Source organism: Ceratotherium simum, chromosome 9 (assembly GCF_057802395.1).
Source record: "Ceratotherium simum simum isolate JZ-2026a chromosome 9, ASM5780239v1, whole genome shotgun sequence".
Taxonomy (NCBI): domain Eukaryota; kingdom Metazoa; phylum Chordata; class Mammalia; order Perissodactyla; family Rhinocerotidae; genus Ceratotherium; species Ceratotherium simum.
This window is the reverse complement of record NC_141908.1, coordinates 49,560,432-49,583,083: the sequence shown is the minus strand read 5'-3', so window position 1 is coordinate 49,583,083 and position 22,652 is coordinate 49,560,432. Positions and strand designations below refer to the sequence as shown.

Below are 22,652 nucleotides of genomic sequence, written 5' to 3'. Positions count from 1 at the left end.
ACCAATTCCCTCTCCCACCTTTTTAGGATAAAATATTTCTAATTTTCAATACTTTTCTATAAAATCCAAATACTACATCAACCTCCTTTCTTTCCATTTACATTTGTCCTTTACATTTTTTTGGAAAAGACAACACACCTTTATTTAAACAAAAGATGAAACTCCTTAAAAAGCAAGAGAAAGAATCCAAATAGGATTTTTTCACAATTCATGTTTCATTTCTGAACAGAAAAAAGCACATACAATATTATTCTGAGCACAGGGAGGCACTTCTTAACTTAACCTCTCCCACAGCATCACATATTGAAAAGAGAGAAGCTTGCCTTCCAATCTTGGATAAGAATATGAGAACAAAGCAAGTGGAATGTGAAACAAAATTTCACTTAATCCCAAAAGTGAAAGATGGGAAATATGAAATTATTTCCACATTCATATGCTTATAGTCTTTCAAATAATCTTCACATCAATAAAAAATTCCACAGAGAAAACTTAAATTTGGGAGAAACATTATTATAGCCAAACGTTAGAAAATCAGACTTTTTTTTAAAATCCTCATAGAAAAATGTACTAAAAATGTGGATAGTTACTAAGAAATACTGCTGAAGGGCCGGCCCTGTGGCTTATCAGTTAAGTGCGTGCGCTCCGCTGCTGGCGGCCCGGGTTCGGATCCTGGGCGTGCACCGACGCACCACTTCTCTGGCCATGCTGAGGCCACGTCCCACATACAGCAACTAGAAGGATGTGCAGCTATGACATACGACTATCTACTGGGGCTTTGGGGAAAATAAATAAATAAATAAAAATTAAAAAAAAAAAAAAGAAATACTGCTGAATCTCCTTTAATAAAAATTAAGATCAAGCTATGGAAGTTCCTATTCTAGCACTGTAATTCTAAGAGTTTATTCTAGATCACTAAACCCTTCAAATATGATATACAAATGTCCTAAACACACAAAAAAATCCTACTCTATAAAAAGTCTCACATAAAATTTTTCACAAGAAAATTAACCTCCAGATAGTTGAAGGCAGTTGAATATTAGTATACTGTTTAATGAATAGCCTTATTGATTCAATAGAGAAAAATCAAATAAAATAGAAAATATTAAAAACACAATTTAAATGTGAACATTTTTACCTTCAAAAAATCCTCCGTAAATAGATTCCCCTCCTCGTCCATTTCCTAAGAATAAAAAGCATGGACTCTTAGAACTTTCAAGACTAATCTCCTTGAAGATGCTACCTAAACAAAATGCTTTTTACAAGGCAGGTGCTCGAATTACTCGGAATCAACAATACTCAAGGTAGAGGCCAGCCCGGTGGCGTAGCAGTTAAGTGCGCACGCTCCGCTGTGGCTGCAGGGGTTTGGATCCCAGGCGCGCACTGACACACCGCTTGTCAAGCCATGCTGTGGTGGCGTCCCATATAAAGTGGAGGAAGATGGATGTTAGCCCAGGGCCAGTCTTCCTCAGCAAAAAGAGGAGGATTGGCATTAGATGTTAGCTCAGGGCTAATCTTCCTCACGAAAGAAAAAAAAAAGTATAGGTAAAACTATATTGTAGTTAAGGATTACCAGTTGTGACAAAATCAAACACACACATCAACAGGTTACTAGGAGATGAATACAGTGTTTTTTGTTTTTTATCCAGATGCAAATTTCTGAAATTAATTCATGCAAAGGTGAAATTATTTCCTATATGCTTCTTTCTTTTTATCTATTTCTATGAGTACTCCTTATTGCTTGACCAAAGACTAAGTGGGGTGAGAAGAAAACTAGACTAGTATTTCTAAAGATATGTCTAACTTTGAGATCTCTGATATTTACCAAAGAATATAAACATATGATTTTCTTTTATGGGAATCAAAGTCTTACCTTCACTGAAGTCACCACCTTGAACCATAAAATCTTTGACAACTCTGTGAAAGAGACAACTCTTATAATGTAATGGCTTCTGAGTTGATTTCCCTGTCCCCTTTTCACCTACAGAGAAGAAAAATTGTAGGCCATTTAGTAGAAAGGAAATCAAGGAAGTACTATTAAAGCAAAATTAATGAAAGCTTTTGCTCTGTAAAATATACCTCTCTTGAACTATACAGACTTCTTTAAACTACAGAATTTTCACTCCCCTCAGAAATTTAAAAATTCATTAAAAAAAAAAATCATCCATATTTTTCTGGAAAGTATAGAAATCTCAGATAAAATCTTATTACAACCAATATTTCTAAGAATTACTTTCACATTCTAGTCAATGTTGCATAATCTGCGTGCTAAGAGAAGGAAGTAATATGCATGAAGAAATCTAAAACATGCTAAATAAAAAATTAAAGCACGCCATAGTCAAATGGGACTACAATTAGGGCAATTGAAAATGCCAACAAACCTGTACAAAGACAACGGAAGTTCTCACATGTTTTGGGACACACATCAGAAAATAATTCAAAGACAACTCTTCCAGCTGAAAAAGAAGGTAGTTGATTTAAACTTCTCTACTAATTTAAACTATTAAATACTCATTTATAAATATTAAATAGTAACATTAATTTTCTTACCAGGTTGATTATTAATGGCGATGTCAAAAAAACATCGAGGACGCTGAACCTTTATTCCCATGGCTCCAATATTTCAATTTATGAGTAAAATACAGTTTCAGGCAAACAAACTAAAACAGCAAAGATTTTTCATAAATTTCTGAAAAAAAAAATCTGTAGAGCATGAAGTAGAAATGTAGTTTGAATTTATTTTGATATTTACTTCCATGCCATAAATCACGTGGATTATTTTCTTTTAGAGATTAGACTGCATTTTGAGAGGCAAATAGAAAAGCATCAGCACTATATAATAAAATTTCTATTTTAACAACTGAATGTAGACTGCCACCCCAAACAGAAAATTGTATTACATTTGTATGATTAGTGAACTAAACAAGCAGATTACCTTTAAAGAGAGAAAAATCAAGGACAAACTTTTCCAATCCTTTCACTCCTAGAAAACAAAAATGACAGTTTTGATTAAAATAATGGAGTTTTAAAAAGAAAAACATTCAAATTTCTAAAAAATACCAACAACGAATCATTGAGGAATAAATAAAGCAGGATATTTAAACAATATATGGTAGATTTACATTCTGAGTAACAGCACAACATGAAGTTTTACATGAGGCTATTTTCCCATCATGAGCAACAGCCTTTACTGATATGATAGTGTAGACACAAAAAATAAGTGATATACTATGTGTAACGGTTTTATCTACATAGCACATAGCTATTATTTCAGAGACATTCTTTTGATAAAGTACTTATTTTAAGGACTTAAAATGTTTGAATTTTAATACTTGGTGGGGAATGACAGGATAAGGTGAAGGGCAGAAGAAACAAAGGCACTTAGTCCATCCAAAATGATGGACTATAAAAATGACAGTTTCACTTGCTCAGAACAGAAACTAACTGAAATGTATATGCTTTTCTGAAAATTATCATAAAAGCAGTGCTTGACATTTTAGGTCTAGTGAGGCTTTGAAAGATCTATATCCTCCATCCTGAATAGATTTCTTCCTTTATCAATTTTTAATTGAAACTTTTATTGAGACAATTTCAGATTCACACAGAGTTGTAGGAAATAATACAGAGAGATACAGTGTGCACTTTACCCAGTTTCCCCCAATGGCAACATTTTAAAAAAACTGTAGTATAATAGCACAACTGTAGCATAAAAAGCATAACAATGCTGATACAATCCACTCATCCTATTCAAATTTCTCCAGTTTTACTTGTAGTCATTTGTGTGCATGTGTATTTATTTAGTTCTACACAATTTTATCATACATGTAGGTTCATGTATTTACCACCATCTCTTATTAATTTTACACACTCCACAAAATACAAATAGAATACTCAACAAAATAAAGGAAAACTTTGCCCAAATTATCAACTTCTTTGCCCAAATTACCAACAGTTTGAAAAATAAATACCATTTTCTCATAACTTCCTCCATTTTTAAAATTTCTCAGAAATATAATGGATACTAGAATTTGTTTCACACGAAACAAAGGATAAAGACACCTTTCAATCCTCCAGTAGACTATACAGACTTCCTGAAAACAATAAAATAAAAAAAATCTAGCAATTTTCATATCTTGCCAAGTTTATTGCATTTTTACTTGTATAGAATTCCAATTCTTGCACATCTGAAATTGAGAATACATGGAATCCATAAATCGGAGGAAACTATCCAATCTTAAAGAAAAATATTAAATTACATAGTACCTCATTATCCTTTATCTTATTTTTTTTATAATTTTATTTATTTATTTATTTTTCCCCCAAAGCCCCAGTAGATAGTTGTATGTCATAGCTGCATTTCCTTCTAGTTGCTGTATGTGGGACACGGCCTCAGCATGGCCGGAGAAGCTGTGCGTCGGTGCGCACCCGGGATCCGAACCCGGGCCGCCAGCAGCGGAGTGTGCGCGCTTAACCGCTAAGCCATGGGGCTGGCCCATCTCCTTTATCTTTTAAATAATTTTTGTAGGCCTTCTTAAAATCTCTACTTTTGGGGATAGGGGAAGTTTAATGATTTATTTTCCTCCAAAAAACTTCTACAGCTATTTGTTTAACCACAATATCACAGGTGGAGATTTCTATTCTTACAAAATGAGTATAGTTATAAATAGTAGTGCCACAAATATACCCAACTGTTTAGGATTACAGTTAATTTCTTACATACTGTGTCTTGAAAACAAATCTAAACTTGAAAACCAAACAAAAGTTATGACCTCAGGGCCGGCCCCGAGGCTTAGCAGTTAAGTGCGCGCGCTCAGCTACTGGCGGCCGGGGTTCGGATCCCAGGCACGCACGGACGCACTGCTTCTCCGGCCATGCTGAGGCCGCGTCCCACATATAGCAACTAGAAGGATGTGCAACTATGACATACAACTATCTACTAGGGCTTTGGGGAATAAAAAAGGAGGAGGATTGGCAATAGATGTTAGCTCAGAGCCGGTCTTCCTCAGCAAAAAGAGGAGGATTAGCATGGATGTTATCTCAGGGCTGATCTTCCTCACAAAAAAAAAAAAAAAAGTTATGAACTCAGAAAATAGTCCCTAATTACTCCTAAAGTTTTAGACACAATCTTTGATAATTTTCCAAGTTTCTCAATTCTAAGGCACAACGTAAACAATCCTATAGTCTGGGACTTTGAAATTGCAATGAACACCACCACTAATTTACAGAGTTAGGAGCACAAGTGGGAACTACTAGGATAGTGGATCTGTTTTTTAATTTGACTGCTGCTTACGTGAGCTAAGCTCATGTAAGCTACACTTAGTATTTGCATACAGTAGTTCCCCCTTATCCCCAGTTCTGCTTGCTGTGGTTTCAGTTATCTGAGGTCAACTGTGGTCCAAAAAATTAAATGGAAAATTCCAGAAATAAGCAATTCATAAGTTTTAAATTGGGTGTCGTTCTGAGCAGCATAATGAAATCTTGGCCATCCCTCTTCGTCCTACCCAGGACGTGAATCATCCCATTTTCCAGCATATCCACAGTGTATAGTTACCCTCCTATTAGTCACTTAGTAGTCCTCTTGATTATCAGATCAACTGTCATGGTACTGCAGTGCTTGTATTCCAGTAACCCTTATTTTACTTAATAATGGCCCCAAAGCCAACTTTATTATTAGTTATTATTGTTAATCTCTTACTGTGCCTAATTTATAAATTAAACTTTATCATAGGTACATATATACAGAAGGAAACATGATATATAATAGGGGTCAGTATTATCTGCAGTTTCAGGCATCCACTGGGGGTCTTGGAATGTATCCCCTGCTGATATGGGGGAACTACTGTACTTTTTGGTATGCTGTTATATTTCAGTAAAAGTTTACTGTATTAAAAATAATATCTGGGCTGGCCCCGTGGCTTAGTGGTTAAGTGCGTGCGCTCTGCTGCTGGCGGCCCGAGTTCGGATCCCAGGCGCGCACCGACGCACCACTTCTCCGGCCATGCTGAGGCCGCGTCCCACATACAGCAACTGGGAGGATGTGCAGCTATGACATACAACTATCTACTGGGGCTTTGGGGGGAAAAATAAATAAATCAATCAAATTAAAATAATAATAATAATATCTAAAACAAAACTCTTTATTTTTCTACCCTAATTCTCTCAAAACCCAGTAAACATTATCACTGTCCAACACAGCTGCTAAGGCTGAAAACCTGCAGTTATCTTTGGTTCCAGTCTCCTTCACAGCCCATTATCCAAAACATTAGGAAGTTAGTTTTACACTAGTTTCAAAAATTATCCCAAATGCTCTATCTTTACCCTTATTATCATTTCTTATCTGGACTACTGCAACAGCCTCTTAACTAGTTTCCCTGCTTTTACTCTTACTTCTGTACTGTCTTTTCTTCACAGAATAATCAGAGTGGAGTGATTCTTTAAAAGCTCTAACTTTATCACATCATTCCTCTGCCTAATATTTTCTAATGTCTTACTATCACATTTAATCAAAATGTCTTACCATGGATTTTAAGACCCTAAACTAGCATTGTCCAGTAGAAATGAGCTACATACGTAGTTTTAAATTTTTTTGTAGCCACATTTTAAAAAGTAAAAAGAAATACGTTAATTTTAATAATATATTTTATTTAACTTATGTCTAAAATATTATTTTAACATATAATCAACATAGAATGTTATTAATGAGATAGTTCACATTCTTTTTTTGGTCCTAAGTCTTAGAAATTCAGTGCTCAACAACCACATGTGACTCATGGCTATTGTATTGGACGGCACAGCTCTAAATATTTTAGCTCCTGTTGATTTGTGCAACTTCACTTAACAGTCTCTTCAACTTTGCTTCAGCCACACTGGTGTTCGTGCTGTTCTTCAAACATCCCAAGGCCTATTCCCCTCTCAAGTCGTTTACATTTGCTGCTCCCTCTGCATGGAATGCTCTTACTCCAAATCTCCACATGGTTCACTCCTTCACTTTATTTAAGTCACCGCTCAAGTACTGCCTACTCATGGAAACCATCCCTCACTAGTATATTGAAAGGAGCAGCCCTGTCCTCCAACACTTTATATCCCCTTTCTCTGCTTTATTTTTCTTCCCAGCATTTATTGCTACTTGGTATTTTATTACAAATTCAAGTTTTTATAGCTATTCCTTTTTCTAGAGTATAAGCTCTGTGATGTGATAGACCATTTTGCTCCCCTCTTAAATTTCCAGTGCCTCAAACAGTGCTTGGCTATGGCAGGAAAACAATATTTAATAAACGAATGAATATACATGAAAGGACAGGCATGTGTGAGAATGCTTTTTTGCAACATTGTAGTACCAACAACAAAAAGGAAACAGCCAAAATGTCCCACAATGAGAGAACAGCTGAATAAATTACGGTATATACACGCTATTTAATATTATACAGCAGTTTGAAAAGTCTTTACATACACTATCCAAAAAACCTATTGTTTAGTTGAAAATAAAGAAAAGCAAGTTACATATAAGTATTTTTTTTACAACCTAAAATAATACTTTATTTCTACAGATAAACAAAGAGATATATACAAAAACTCTTAAGTACTCTCTCCAGAGAGGACTGGGAGTAGGGATAGAAGTCACTGGGAGTCTTTAGCTTTAACTATAAGGTTTCAATTTTTACAATGAGAACATATTCATGTATTAGTTTCTTAATTTAAAATTAATAAAATTTAAAGACATATCTGCAGAGCAAAATAAAGTAGTAGGAAATACATAAAAATGTCAAGAGCCTATCTCCAAGTGAAAGGGTTATAAGTGATTTTTATTTTAGTTTTTTCATTTCCCAAGTTTTCTACAACAAATACAGACCTGTAAAAGAAACACTTCAAAAGAGCACTCAAGTCTTAACGTATTTTTCAAGTGTTTCACTTAACATTTACGTTGAGAAGATCTTAGGGAATCGCTTTTCTTTTCATAAAACTGTGTACCCACCTAACGGGAAAATAGGAAAAATACTTGTGAATATTTACTTAACCTCTAGATATTAAATAACTTTTCAGGTTCACTAATAATGAAATAAATAATGGATATAAACATTAAAAAATTTGACCTCATGAAAAATTCATTATTTCTATTTGTCAAAGGGAAATTAGAAAGTAAAAAATTGGGAAAATATTTTCAACAAACATGATGTGTTCATTTTCTTACTGCAGAATAGTGCTTAGGAATGGGGTCACTAGGACAATTCTTCACTGACTAGGACCATCCTACTCATTGCAGACCATTAAGCACCCTTGGTCCTGACTATTAAATATCAGTCCATGTGACAACCAAAAAAACCTCTCACTGTCCCTCTGCCCCTACCTTTGAGAACCACTACTATAGGGTCCATGAACCAAACAACTAAAAGCAGAAGGGCCACCCAAGGGAATATAAACAGACAATTCACAAAAAGTCAAATTAAAAATATAAACAGTATGAACAATTTTTCTTAGCAACTTGGCATTACAGACCAAAAACTTTGAATATATTCATATTCATTCTGACCCTTAACACTTTAGCAATTCAATCTCCTGGAATCTCTCCAAAGGTAACCATTTTAAATGAAATATTACTTGGTTTTGGTTTTTTACAATACTGAGTAATTAGGAACAACCTAAATGTCCAAAATAACAGTTTAGGAAATGTTCATATGATGGACTATTATGCTGCCTATGAAAATACAATTTTTTTTATATATAACATGGAAAAAATGTTTGTTAAACGAAAAAAGAAAGACACCAATGTTATATGGTTAAAAAGATTTAAGTATTAAAAAACTCATATGTACTGTCACCGCAGCACTTTATAATAGTAAAATGAAAAACCAACTGTACAGTAATAGAAATTGTTTAAATAAATGATACCCTCATGAAGTGGATGGTATTCATCTAGCCATTGGAAATCATATTCTTACATGTTAAAATTAAGGAGATAACATTTTTCACCCATCAGATTGACAAAAAAAAACAAAAAAACACTGACCTTCTCATATATAGCAACATTACTGTTGCTAGTAAAAGGGTAAACTGATAAAATCCTTTGCCAACTTGACAACATACAATATTGCAAATGCATTAAATATACTTTGATTCAGTAACCCCACTTCTAGGAATTTACTTTATACATATCATATACATTTGCAAAAGAAGGTATGTACAAAGTTATTCAAGGTACTGTTTGTAGTAGTTAAAAGGCTGTAAACCTAAATGTCCATAAAGGGTTAGGTTACATAAATCATATTGCACCCATACAATGTACAAGGCTATAAAAAAGAATAAGGAAGCTGTTTATGTACTGCTATCTCCAAAACATTTTGTTCAGTTAAAAAAGAAAAAAAAAAAAGCAAGGTATAGAAATGTGTATGATATGCTTTCTTTGTATATTTTTAAAACTAAAAAGAAAAAAAAGTATGTGTGTGTTTGTCTAATACAGAGGCATCTGGTGGGAGAAGCAACGGGTAGCTGGGGAAGATGGGTAAGAAGACTTTTTCTGTGTGACCTTTTTATACCTTTTCAGTTTTATACCACATAAATATATTATTATTAAAAATTATAAAAATTAATAAAACTGAAAAAGAAAAATTATCAGACTACTCATGAATGAGAGGATATTCATAATATATTAGGTGAAAAAAGCAAGTTAGTAAGCAGTATTGTAAGATCCCAATTTTACTCATATCAGATGCACATTTAAAAAAGATAGGAAATGAAATCACTACATTGACGAGATATCTGTACTGTGTTCATTGTAGCATTTTTTACAACAGCCAAGATGTGAAGACAATCTAAGTGTCCAATAACATGAATAGCTAGAGAAAATGTGATATATGTATATATATCTATATAGAGTCACACATACACACACCCAATGGAATACTATTCAGCCATAAAAAAAAAGAAGGAAATCCTGCCATTTGTGACAACATGGATGGACCCTGGGGCATTAAATTAAGTGAAATAAGTCAGATAGAGAAAGACAAATACTATATGATCTCACTTATATGTGCAATCTAAAAAACAAAACAAACTCATAGAAAAAGAGATCAGACTGTGGCTACCAGAGGCCAAGGTTAGGGGGAGGGAGAATTGGACAAAGGTGGTCAGAAGGTATAAACTTCCAGTTATAAGATAAATAAGTACTAGGGATGTAATATACAACATGATGACTATAGTTAACACTGCTATACGGTATATTTGAAACTTGCTAAGAGAATAAATCCTAAAAACTCTCAACACAAGGAAAAAAACATTTTTTTCCCTTACATCTTTATGAGATAATGGATGTTAACTAAACTTACTGTGGTTATCATTTCACAATATATGTAAGTTGAACCATTATGCTGTACACTTTAAACTTATGCAATGCTGTACGTCAACTATATCTCAATAAAAATGAAAGAAAAAAAAGACAGGATTTACACCACAATATTAACATTGATTATAAATTATGCAGCATTATTTACAATAGCCAAGACACAGAAACAATCTAAGTGTCCACTGATGGATGAATGGATAAAGAAAATGTGATTCAAATACACGCACACACACATATACACAAAAAGGGAGTATTATTCAGCCATAAAAAAGAAGGAAATCCTGGGCCTGCCCTGTGGCCTAGTGGTTAAGTTCGGCACGCTCCACTTGAGAGGTCGGGGTCTGGTTCCCAGGTGCAGACCTACACCACTCATCAGCGGCCATGCTGTGGCGGCAACCCACATACAAAAGAGAGGAAGACTGACAAAGCTGTTAGCTTAGGGCGAATCTTGTTCAAGAAAAAGAGGAAGACTGGCAACAGATGTTAGCTCAGGGCGAATCTTTCTCAACAAAAAACAAAAAACGAAGGAAATCCTACTACTTGTGACAACATGGACGGACCTTGGGGGCATTATGCTAAGTGAAATAAGTCAGAGAGAGAAAGACAAATACCGTATATCACTTACATGTGGAATCTTAAAAAACAAACACCCCAAACTCATAAAGTCCTGAGGATGTAATGTACACCATGGTGACTAGTTAATAATACTGTACTGTATATTTGAAAGTTGCTAAGATAGAAGATCTTAAAAGTTCTCATCACAAGAAAAAACAATTTGTAACTATGTGAGGGGACGGATGTTAACTAGACTTACTGTAGCGATCATTTTGTATATATATAAAAATCATCATGTTGTACACCTGAAATTAATGTTATGTCAATTATATCTCAAAAAATATTTACACCAAAATATTAACATTGATTATATCCGGGTCATGGGTTTAAGGGTAATTTTTATGTATTTCTGTTTTCCAAATTTTCTTCAACCAACAGGTACTAATTTTATAATCATGAAAAAATACTTTAAAGAAATACTAATAAAATGAGATACAAACTGTTTGCCTATCAAAACAGCAAAGATCTTTTAAAAGAATAATTTCCAATGCAGTATGCAACTCCTCTGGAAACGATATGTGAAATTCTTTAAGTTGTTTATACCTTAAATTGGTTTATATCTTAAACCAGTAAAATTTAACTGCTAGGAATCTATTGTAAGGAACTACCCTAAATTTAGAAAGCCTTCATGTATAAAGTTGGCCATCTTAGCGCTCTTTTTAGTAACATATAATCAGAAGCAACCTAGTCAATATCACAAAAATGATTAAATTATGGCCTCTGGTTGAACAAAAAATGTCATAGCTGTTAAAGCAATGCTTAAAAAGATGAATAATTAGAAAAATGCTCATAATCTGTTAAAAATAATCAAGATATAAAATAGTATATGTATTATCATTATAATCACATAAACTACTCCTAATTCTCAAATTCAAGGATTTACAAAAAGAAAAAACAAAAAGATTGAAAGGAAACAATCATTATTGTGTTTGGTTCTAAGACTGGAGAGGGTTTTTGCCTTACTGTACTTTTTCTACTTTTCTTTAATAAACAGACTTGCTATTATAAAGAAAAATTTCATAATAAAAAAGAAAATGTATAATCTTCTAAGATTATAATGTACGTGACTGTAAGTGGTTATAGATTATACAACATAAGGATACTTTCCATAGAAATAGATTAAAATTAGTTTTCCTGAAATGACAAATCAAATATCACTTAAACTCAAGAAAGATGAAAGCAAATTATTATTAAAAGCACTACACAAATCTCTTGAGTATGTAAACACTCTAATATTAATAGCTAATGAAGAACAATGGTGACACAAAAGATGGCTCAATACTATGTCCCTAACATTATTAAAATCAGATTTTATCTAATCAGAAATAGGACATAGTATTTCCTCCATAATTACGATTTCGTGATATTGCTCCATAAAATCAAACACGAGACAAACATCTGGTCAATATTTTATTTCCTCAAGAAAAAGTAAAGAGAAAACAACACTAAGAGAGACGAAAAATACAAATCAGGGAAAAATCAAGCCTATGCAATTTTCAATAAAATAACTCATGAATTTCCTAAGAATAGCATATAATGAAAGCTTTCAGAGTAGTATTCTGCAGGTGATCTGTCTGCTGCAAATTTGTTTCATCTGAATGAGTTGCAGCTATTTCTAAAAAATCCAGATATAAATTTTTCTTAAAAAAAAAAAAAAAAAATCACCATATCTAGCAATGTGTCCCATTCCTGTAGAGCAATCAGTCTAGCCTGTCCCCATTAGATCAGGTACATATACGTGTTCCGGTTTGACCTAGTTTCCACTATTGCCTATTAGTTGTTACAATTGGTTATCTACTTGACCTCATGCACGGACCTCACTTGCCTGAGCCCCTTCAGAAATTTGAGTATGTGATACTTAATTTCATCTACTTTATGCAGAATGAAAATACTTTTAAAATAAGATAATAGTTAATAAGCTCATTGAAAAAGTTAGATCATACAAAAATGCATAAAATCCTAAGACTTAGCTATAACTTCTAATATATTTGTGTATATTCTACTTTTTTCTAAGCAGATAGAATCACAACATTGTTTTAAATGTTTACCAACAATATCATAGTCACTTTCGGATGTGAATAAGACACAGTGCAATAAAATTTTATAATATTAAATGCTAGGATGTATAAACTTCTGCAACAAATATATTTCATAAAAAATATCAGAGAGAGAGGCTGGCCCGGTGGCTTAGCAGTTAAGTTCACGTGCTCTCCTTCAGGGGCCCAGGGTTTGGATCCTGGGCTCGTACCTACTCACTGCTCATCAAGGCATGCTAAGGTGGGTGTCCCACATGCAGCAACTAGAAGGATGTACAACTATGACATACAACTATCTATTAGGGTTTTGGGGAGAAAAAAAAAGGAGGAAGATTGGCAACAGATGTTACCTTACGGCCAATCTTCCTCAAAAAAACAAACAAAAAACAGGCATCATTCATTTTAAAAAAGTCAATGAGTTAAGAAATCATTCATGTTTTATGGGCCGGCCCCATGGCTTAGCGGTTAAGTGCGCGGGCTCCACTACTGGCGGCCCGGGTTCGGATCCCAGGCACGCACTGATGCACCGTTTGTCCTGCCATGCTGAGGCGGCGTCCCACATACAGCAACTAGAAGGATGTGCAACTAAGATGTACAACTATCTACTGGGGCTTTGGGGGGAAAAAAAAAAGGTGGAGGATTGGCAATAGATGTTAGCTCAGAGCCGGTCTTCCTCAGCAAAAAGAGGAGGATTAGCACAGATGTTAGCTCAAGGCTGATCTTCCTCAAAAAAAAAAAAGAAAGAAAGAAATCATTCATGTTTTAAAAATAACCATTTGAATAGCAAAAATTGATGCCTATACTTACGATGTAGCTAAATTTCACATAGAGGTTGGTGACCATTTTAAGTCACCACTCTAACTAAAACAAAGTTCAAAAGACTTCCGTCAGGGGCTGGCCCCATGGCTTAGCAGTTAAGTGCTCGCGTTCCGCTGCTGGCGGCCCGGGTTTGGATCCCAGGCGCACACCAACGCACCGCTTCTCCGGCCATGCTGAGGCCGCATCCCACATACAGCAACTAGAAGGCTGTGCAGCTATGACATACAACTATCTACTGGGGCTTTGGGGGGAAATATAAATAAATAAAATAAATAAAAATTTATATAAAAAAAAAAAAGACTTCCTGTCAGGCATTAAAAGTACGAAGTCCCAGTTTCAGCAGTTTTCTCTGAGTATTGATAACACTGTCTGTAGTAAATTTCAAGATGCAAGATTTGCCCTACAGAAATAAAAATACACTGAGTTCTCATGGGATTGTATATGCATTAAACCAGGGCAAAACCACTGACACCTAAACCAAATGAAAACTGAAGCTTGGCGCTTATAATATTAAAGCCAAAAAAAGTGCAATACCACAATGTAGCAGAGACAGTTGCAACAAACTCTTCAAACCACTTGAATGGATCATCTATGGATTCCTATTACATTTAAGCAAGACACCGTAGTACATTAGGATACTAAAAATAGATAATACATTATAATTCTGTTGAAATATCCTATTAGTAAAATAAGAGAAAAACATCAATATGTATTTCTCAAAAGGGCAACATTGAAAGATTAATTGCAGATGGTGTCCTGATAACTAATAGAATCAGTTCATCCTATTATGAATGGCTATCAATTTCCCTTTATAAAGAATGGATATTGCCTGACAGAAAATCTAATTTAAAATATGCAAAATATCAAAAGGACAAAGATCTTACTTAGAGGCCACCCATACTGCAAGACCACAATAACAAGCACCAGAAACTAAAGGACTTGAACAAGGCACAATAAATGTAACATATGCTCTTCACTTCACTCACAGGAGTACCACCCAGTTCTTACTGAAAGTCGATTTTACACAGAACTTTAACAAACTGGAATACTTATTTTTGAGGCCCACAGCTGATGATAAGTCTGAAATCAAAATATCATTTTATAGAAACTGAGGTTCAGAAAGATGGGTGAGCAAGAAACAAAACCCAAATTTCCTAACCTAGGAAGTTTGCATACTTCTACACTTCTGACACCAGAGGAAGGCAACCCTGACAACAGCCAGCAAAAAAAAAAAAAAAAAAAAACTTAAAAAGCAAACACAATTCAAAAAAAAGCCCCACAGACTCCTACTACAAGACAAAACCTATTAGGATCTCAGGGCACCAATAATCCTGAATCATAAAGAAAACGTTAAACAATGTAAAATAAACTCTGTTTAATACAGAACTATGTAATTTGTTATAGAAATAATCCCATCTCAAATGGTTAAAATAAAAGCGGGGGTTCTAAGATGGGTAAATTTTCGGGTACACAAAAAAATATGAATGAAAGAAGCAGCCACTCTAGATATCTGTGCCTTTTCTGGATTTTATGGCACCATTTCAAAAATGTTCACACACCTCCTGCCCATCATCGTTACGAACCAGCAAGTTACTTGCCATTCTTTGCCAAATGGGAATACATACACACATATTTTCTCCTATCCAGTTTTAGCTACTGAAAATTAACGTACCCCCAAATTTCCAAAACATTTAATTGTCCCTTGGACGTATTTGTAATCACTCTTGCAAAAACTTGGTCCTGCAGAGAAAGTACTGTGGTGGGAAGAAATCAAAACCAATGCACAAAATGGTGCTTTTATAACATTTCCAAAACGACTGGGAGTTCTCCATTCCCGCATACCTCGCCTTAGCTCTTAAAAGACTAAAGATGAGCCAAATTCGCACACTTCCCCCATGGCATATGGAGCTCCGAAGCCATCACCTTTCTCCTAAAGAGTAATTATCTCCTCCTAAAAGGCCCGCGCAGTTCGCAGCTCCTCCAAAACGTGGGAGAACTTGGAGACAGCTCTGGGATGAGAAAGGACGAGCTTGAATTTGAGTTTTAGGAAAATGCTTAACTAAGTGGCCTGTGTCACTTGACTATGCATAGTCGCCGTATGTGAGAGGAAAAGGTCGGAGTAGGCGAAAAGCCTGTCTTCAACCTAATGTTAACCCCTGTGATCCAGGCTCCTCGTCCGCCACTCTCCAACCCTAACCTGACAGGACATCAGGTTACGCCTCCCCCTTCCCCATCAATCCTCCCACCTACCCCGCATTAGTGCTTAGCCTTACGATTTTGAAGCTTCGAAAATCACCTGGCTCCCCAGAGTTCAGGCCGCCGTCGCTGCCGCCATATTACAGCTTGTGCGGCAAAATGCGTCAGGGAGGGAGGTGTGCGCCCGAGTGTAGAGGGCGGGGGCTGGCAGAGGGAGGACTGTTTCGCAGGCCCGGAAGGGGCGGCTGGAAGCCTTCTCCAGCTGCAACAGCTGCAAAGCCTGCGCCCCAGTCCTTGGGGGCCCCCTCTGGGACCAGGCAGCCCCGATACCTCAAGAGGAAGACGGTTAACTGGCCGGGCCTATCGCGCCGGCTCCGCCCCTCTCCTCGGGCCCTTCCCGCTCTTGTACCCCGGGACTGCTGCAAAGGACGCCACCAAAACAACACTGGCCTCGCGCCACCTACCTGTACCAGTACGGTCTCCTCTTCCCGGGGTCCGGTCCTGTAAAGCGCTTCAAATCTACCGCCGCCAGAAAAGGCGCTAAAGCCCACTAACCGCCTCCCTCCCCCACAACCCAGTCCCGGCGTGGAGGGGAAGCGTCGCGCCGGAAATACGTCACGGGTTAGTTGACCTCATCTCCTGGTGTTCTCTTGCTTGCGTCACCTCGACGCTCCCTGGAGATGTAGGATGTTGGTGCCTGTTAAGTAGCTCGATGTTTTATGTGTGAGGTGATTGGGAACTTTTGTAACCGTCAGAATGGCTTGTCGTTCGTGAAATGAAGTGCTCCATTTAGTAAACATTTATTGATCTTCCGCCAGGGTGTTGGGAAGGAAGCCTTACCTTCAAGGAGCTTCCAGTTAACGCTATGACACAAGTTTTAAAAAACAAATGAACCAAGTGCTGTTTGAGAAAAGGAGGAAATTGCAAAGGGCATTGACTCTTTTTAAAATATTATACCCGCAACCCCACGATATTATCCTTGTTTTACAGATAAAGAAATTGAGGCTCGGTGAGGGTAAGTGCCTCGCTCCCAAACACTGTTCCTAAATACCAAAACAAGTCTTTGACTCCAAATCCAGTGCCTTCTAGGGAAAATAGGACATATATTGTTATTTAATTATTCTAAGAGTCCGTAGATTGTTAGAAGTAAATGCCCACTGCTCTTTGGGAAAAGGGAAGCCGGCTGAAATCCTTGTGGGGATGTGGAGTGAGTGTGTTTTAAAGGAACGAGCTGGGCTGGCCCTGTGGCTTAGCGGTTAATTGCGTTAGCTCCGCTGCTGGCGGCCTGGGTTCGGATCCCGGGTGCTGACGCACCGCTTCTCTGGCCATGCTGAGGCGGTGTCCCACATACAGCAACTAGAAGGATGTGCTGCAACTATGACATACAACTATCTACTGGGGCTTTGGGGGAGAAATAAATTAATTAAAATAAATAAAGGAATTAGCTAAGGAGACAACGTTTTATTAAAGGAATTAGCTGAGGAGACTTAACGTTTTATTATCCTATAAAAAGACTGGAAGTTGCGATCATGTAAATTTTTCACTCATTTACGCTAGATAAATTATCAACAACAGTTGGGCGTGTGCTACATGTAAGGGTCTTGACCAATTTCCATAGTTATAAAACAGAGAACAATCCCCACCCCCACCCCACCCCACGCGCTTCTTTTAAGCTGTTGCCTTTGTTGCAGGAGAGCAGCAGCATATTGATCTTTGGACAGTTCAGAGGTTATATGGATTTATACTTTGCAGTGAAGAGGGCAATTCTGTGATACCTTAAAAAATCTGATTTATATTAAGCACTATATTAAGATGGATTTCTTTAAGCATTGGTTTGTTTGAATTTTGTTCAGCTTCCTTCAGAATCTATTTTTATTTAGCTGCGATATACAGATTAGTTTCTTAGATTTCTACTTACTGGTAGAGGTAATGTGTAAGTGACATTACTGCTACATTGGTATATTCTCCTTTCTCACCCATCCAGTTAGAAACAATTTTGAGGATATGTTACGGATTATTATATGATAATTAACATTTTGAGGTGCACAAATGTAACATTATTGCTTGGAGGTCCTCAACAAACCTCCACCCTTGGCCCTTGGGTTTTCTCACAAGTAAAATAGGAGTATTATGGGGACTAGTATAAGGGATAATGAAGCATTGAACCTTGTAATCTTCTAATATGGGGTTTATACCCTGACAGGCTTTTTTACTTATGGGGTATTGATTAATTCTGGGGAGAAATTTTGAGGGATCTATTTGAATCTTGATGGGAGATGTGCTGTGAATTTTACCAATGTTTTTTGCCCATATTTTGCCCATAAGGAGAGTGGCAGTTGGTTCAATAGGGACAAATGATCACCGTTTCCAGAATCAGCTCTGGTACCCTCAGAGATGGAGCAAATAAAAGATGTCAAAGCGTCATTTAATTCACTTGGTTGACTGTTTTGATGGCTACTGTCAAATTCTAGAATTATTTCCCCCTTTCAGGAGAGAGAAATTCCAGGGTGATACTCTTCCAGCGTGAAGTCTCATCCCAATAGATGGATAGGGGCAGAGGAATTAAGGAGACAAGGATGTGTGTCTCTCAAAGGGCTTAAACAAAAGGGAATAGGTTCAGAACAGGTACCTTTTGAAGTTTATTAAAGATCCCCTACTTGAACTGTTTTAGTACTCTGAGGCAGGGGCTGCTTTATAGTAGCCGGGTTGAGCACCGAGTGTGGCTCTGGTGTCAATTAGGACAGAAGAGATTCATCTCCAATCTGGAAAGGAAGGATTGGGAAGAGCCCCTGTAGTTCCTTGGAGCCCCATCCTGAGAATTTGGAGGACACTGGAAAAGCTGGTTAAAGAGCTGAAGGCACCTGAAGTGTTTAAATTTGTAACAATCTCTTTTCCAATGTCCTGGCTCTTTGCAATAATAGCAGAAACTAGGAGAATTTTGGTTTTGTTTAGGGGCCTTCGTTTACTGGAGTTGAAGATTAAGAATTTTAGCAATCTTTCTTTTAGGTGACTCATTTACAGGTTGAGAGAGGTGGTTTGCCAGGTTAACTAAATCTGGAGTGGACATAGTTTCCTATTCCATCCTGGTCCTTTTTGCTACAAGGGAAAAGTCCCAGTTCAGCCCATTAATAAACATAGAGTTAAAAGCTATCCCAGATTGGATAAAGAAGATGTGGTATATCTATATATACAATGGAATACTACTCAGCCAAAAAAAGACAAAATCGTTCCATTTGCAACAACATGGATGGATCTGGAGGGTATTATGTTGAGTAAAATAAGCCAGACAGAGAAAGACAAACACTGTATGCCTTCGCTTATATGTGGAATATAAACTAACACAAGGACAGAGAGAACAGTTTGGTGGTTACCAGGGGGAAGGGAGTTGGGGGGTAGGCACAAGGGGTGAAGGGGCGCATTTATATGGTGACTGACAAATAATAATGTACAACTGGAATCTCACAATGTTATAAACTATTATGACATCAATTTAAAAAATTAAAAAAAAAAGCTATCCAGGTGGAATCAACGTCTAAAGTAAGACTGGAATTTTCTTTAAAAACAATCTGAAGTCGACTGTAATGGTTATGAACAAGTTCATCAGGTTTTTGTGCACAAGCCTGAATTTTGTTCCAATCAACAGGCTTTGGGAAAGCCATAGGAATTGCCCGATGAAGTGGTCTAGTGATTGCCTGAGCCTGATCATACAACAGGTCGTCACATTGGTCTCTAGTTGTAATTCTAGAGACCCTTCAAGATTTTCCCATTTTCAGTTTGCATCAATGCTGGGCCTGGCCTTCACTGACAAGCATGTGAACTAGCTGATATAGGTCAGAGAAACCGGGTTGATAAGTTTCAATGACTATATTAAATTCCTCAGCAAATCTGTAAGGATCTTTAGTAACTTTGGGAAAATCTTTAACTATGGCTCACAGTTCTAAATTACTTTTCTTTATTTTTGGTTAAATCTGTCCATTTGGTTAGAAATGCGCATGAGGAATGGCCACAGTTTTTTTGTTTGTTTTTGCAAGGAAAGATTCGCCTTGAGCTAACATCTGTTGCCAATCTTCCTCTTTTTTTTTTCTCTTCCCAAAGCCCCAGTGCATTGTTGTAGATCGTTCTAATTCTTCTATGTTAGCTGCCACCAAAGCATGACAACTGCCAGACGAGTGGTGTGGTTCCACGTCCAGGAAACGAACCTGGGCCACTGATGTGGAACGCGCCGAACTTTTAACCACTAGGCCATCAGGGCTGGCTCGTGGCCATGGTTTTTAAACATAAAATCAGCCAGTGTCCATGTAGGGGGAGCACCCTTAAAATATTTATATAACTGGAATCTCATTTCTTAGGAGTTTTTTTTCTAGAGCAAAGGAATAATTCTCAAATAGCCTAAACAACTCAAACAGCTTAAACAGCTTGCAACTCGAAAGCTTGAACAGCTCAAACAGCTTGCAGGCTTAATACCAGCCAGTTCGAATAGAACAATCCCATTTCAGTAAGGTAGACCAAAGGTTGAATCAACACAGTTCCGAAGAACAGGTCAGTTCCAAAGGGAAATGGACCGAAGGTTGATCAATGCAGTTCCAAGGACTTCCAAGGGAGTCAGGCCAAAGTCTGGACTGGTAAGTTCCAATGAAACAGCCCAAAAGTTGGACTAAAGGCTAGCACAGTCTCAGTAGAAACAGCTGGGTTTCAAAAGGAATCAGACTGAAGGCTAGCACAGTTCCAAGGAACAGCCTGATTCAAAGAGTCAGGCCAAAGTGCCACCTGAGTACACACAGACAGACAAGGTCTTAACCAGAAAAGGATGAAGCCTTAAAATAGATCTCAAATAAAGCCTGGAGAGCTTCAAAACACAAAGAAGGCAGAAACTCAGATCCAGGAGAAAGGCTTACCCTTGAACTCCAGCGTCCATGAGAAAAGCAGTGAGCTCAGTGGCTCTTTTGTGGGTTCTGCGCCTGTTTCTTCACCAGCCTTGGGCCCCGTACGGGTTACCAAAATGTTGATCTTAAACAAATAGACAGCCAGTTATTTCTCTAGCAAAAATGGGCTTATTTGGGATCAGCCAAAAATTGGAGTTCGGGGTCTGCAACCATGGCAAGCCACTTGCAAATCCCCAAGCATCGAGGAGAGGAGAAACTCTTTTATAGAGGAGAAGAGGAAATTGGGAGGGCTATAGTAAAGAATTCAAAGTGTAGTAATTTTTCATTAGATGAGTTGTGATAATCTCTCATTGGCTGAGCTTCTTGCTGGTCAAGAAGAAGTCTTTCTTCTTACTGTTGGACTCCAATATTGACGTAGGGCATGAGAACCTTTTGGCCTCCTGACTCCATTTTGAAGAAGTTTCTCTTTATTAATTTCCATACTTTGTTGGGTCCCAAATATGTTGAAATTTCATTGCTCTGTAAAATCTCAAACTTTCCCAAATTGATTTGACGTGGATTTATTATTTCAAGAAGGAAGGTGTTGCAAATCAGAGGAAGTATTATCTCCAACAATACTGTAGCTTAAAGAGCAGAGGAGTTTTTTCTCTCTTACATAATAGATCTGAGGTGAGTGGGCCAGGTCAGAGGGCAGCTCTGCTCCATATAGTCATTCAGGAACTTGAGTTCCTTCCATCATGTTGTTCCAGCATACACAAGGGCCTTGACATTGTATGATTAGAGTGTGTTCCCTTGGGTATCAGCTGACAGGAAATAGAAAGAAGAGGTAATGTTTTAAGGCCTAAACCAGGAAGTAGCATATGCTACTTTGGCTCTAATTCCATCAATGAGAACTTAATCATAGCCAAACCCAGTTACAAGGTGCTGGGAAATGTAATATTGGCATGTGTTCAGAAAGAAGAGCAAAAGGTATTTTGGTGGAAAATTAGCAGTCTGGGCTACATATCCCATTAACAGTTATTTGTGTAATTAGTTTGTGTGACCATTCTACACTGTGAGCAGATAAAAGATTTGCTGTGATGTTGCTAGTGTTTTGAAACATGTTTAGACTCCAGCACTTTTTGGTAAACTGTTACCTAAGATCATTTTTAACAGCAGATTTAAAGACAAAAGAAATGATTTTACAATCATCAAAACAGAGGTTTTTGAGGGGTGACTTCAGTTAGCCCTTGACTTATTTTGCATGCCTTTTTATAATTTTATTTATTTATTTATTCCCCCAAAGCCCCAGTAGATAGTTGTCTGTCATAGCTGCACATCCTTCTAGTTGCTGTATGTGGGACGCGGCCCCAGCATGGCCAGAGAAGCGGTGCCTCGGCGCGCACCCGGGATCCGAACCCGGGCTGCCAGCAGCGGAGCGCACGCACTTAACCGCTAAGCCACGGGGCCGGCCCTGCATGCCTTTTTAAAAGGTGGGATTTTTCAATTAATGTTTAACATATATTCATAAACCATAAGTATAGCTTGATACATTTTTACAAAGTAAACATATAGGTGTAACCTCCACTAGATTAAGTCATAGAGCAATATCAGCATCCCAGAAGTCTCCCTCATGCCCCCACCCAGTAATTCTACTCCCCACACCCCACCAAAGATAATCTCTATTCCAAGCCCCATCAACATATATTAGTTTTGTCTATTTTTGAACCTTATATAAATGGAATTATGCATACATATTCATTTGTGGCTGGCTTTTTTGCTCAGTGTTGT

General features: G+C 37.1%; 1 protein-coding gene across 3 annotated transcripts in view; it reads right to left on the bottom strand.

Annotated features, from left to right (window-relative positions):
* PPIG (peptidylprolyl isomerase G) overlaps nt 1-16,588 on the bottom strand; it is a 43,439-nt gene extending 26,851 nt beyond the window's left edge. The window contains exons 1-6 of one of the 3 annotated variants that reach the window (XM_087435362.1): nt 16,464-16,588; nt 2,933-2,980; nt 2,548-2,657; nt 2,379-2,453; nt 1,871-1,978; nt 1,136-1,180 (exon numbers count right to left, since the gene is read on the bottom strand). In XM_087435362.1, the coding sequence (XP_087291488.1) occupies nt 1,136-1,180; nt 1,871-1,978; nt 2,379-2,453; nt 2,548-2,608 (289 nt within the window). In that variant the 5' untranslated portion in view covers nt 2,609-2,657; nt 2,933-2,980; nt 16,464-16,588. Of the gene's footprint in view, nt 1-1,135; nt 1,181-1,870; nt 1,979-2,378; nt 2,454-2,547; nt 2,658-2,932; nt 2,981-7,846; nt 7,866-16,076; nt 16,300-16,463 lie in introns of those variants that run through there. The other 2 variants (XM_087435364.1, XM_087435363.1) reach the window with 2 other exon arrangements.
* Between the last annotated feature and the right edge of the window lie 6,064 nt (nt 16,589-22,652).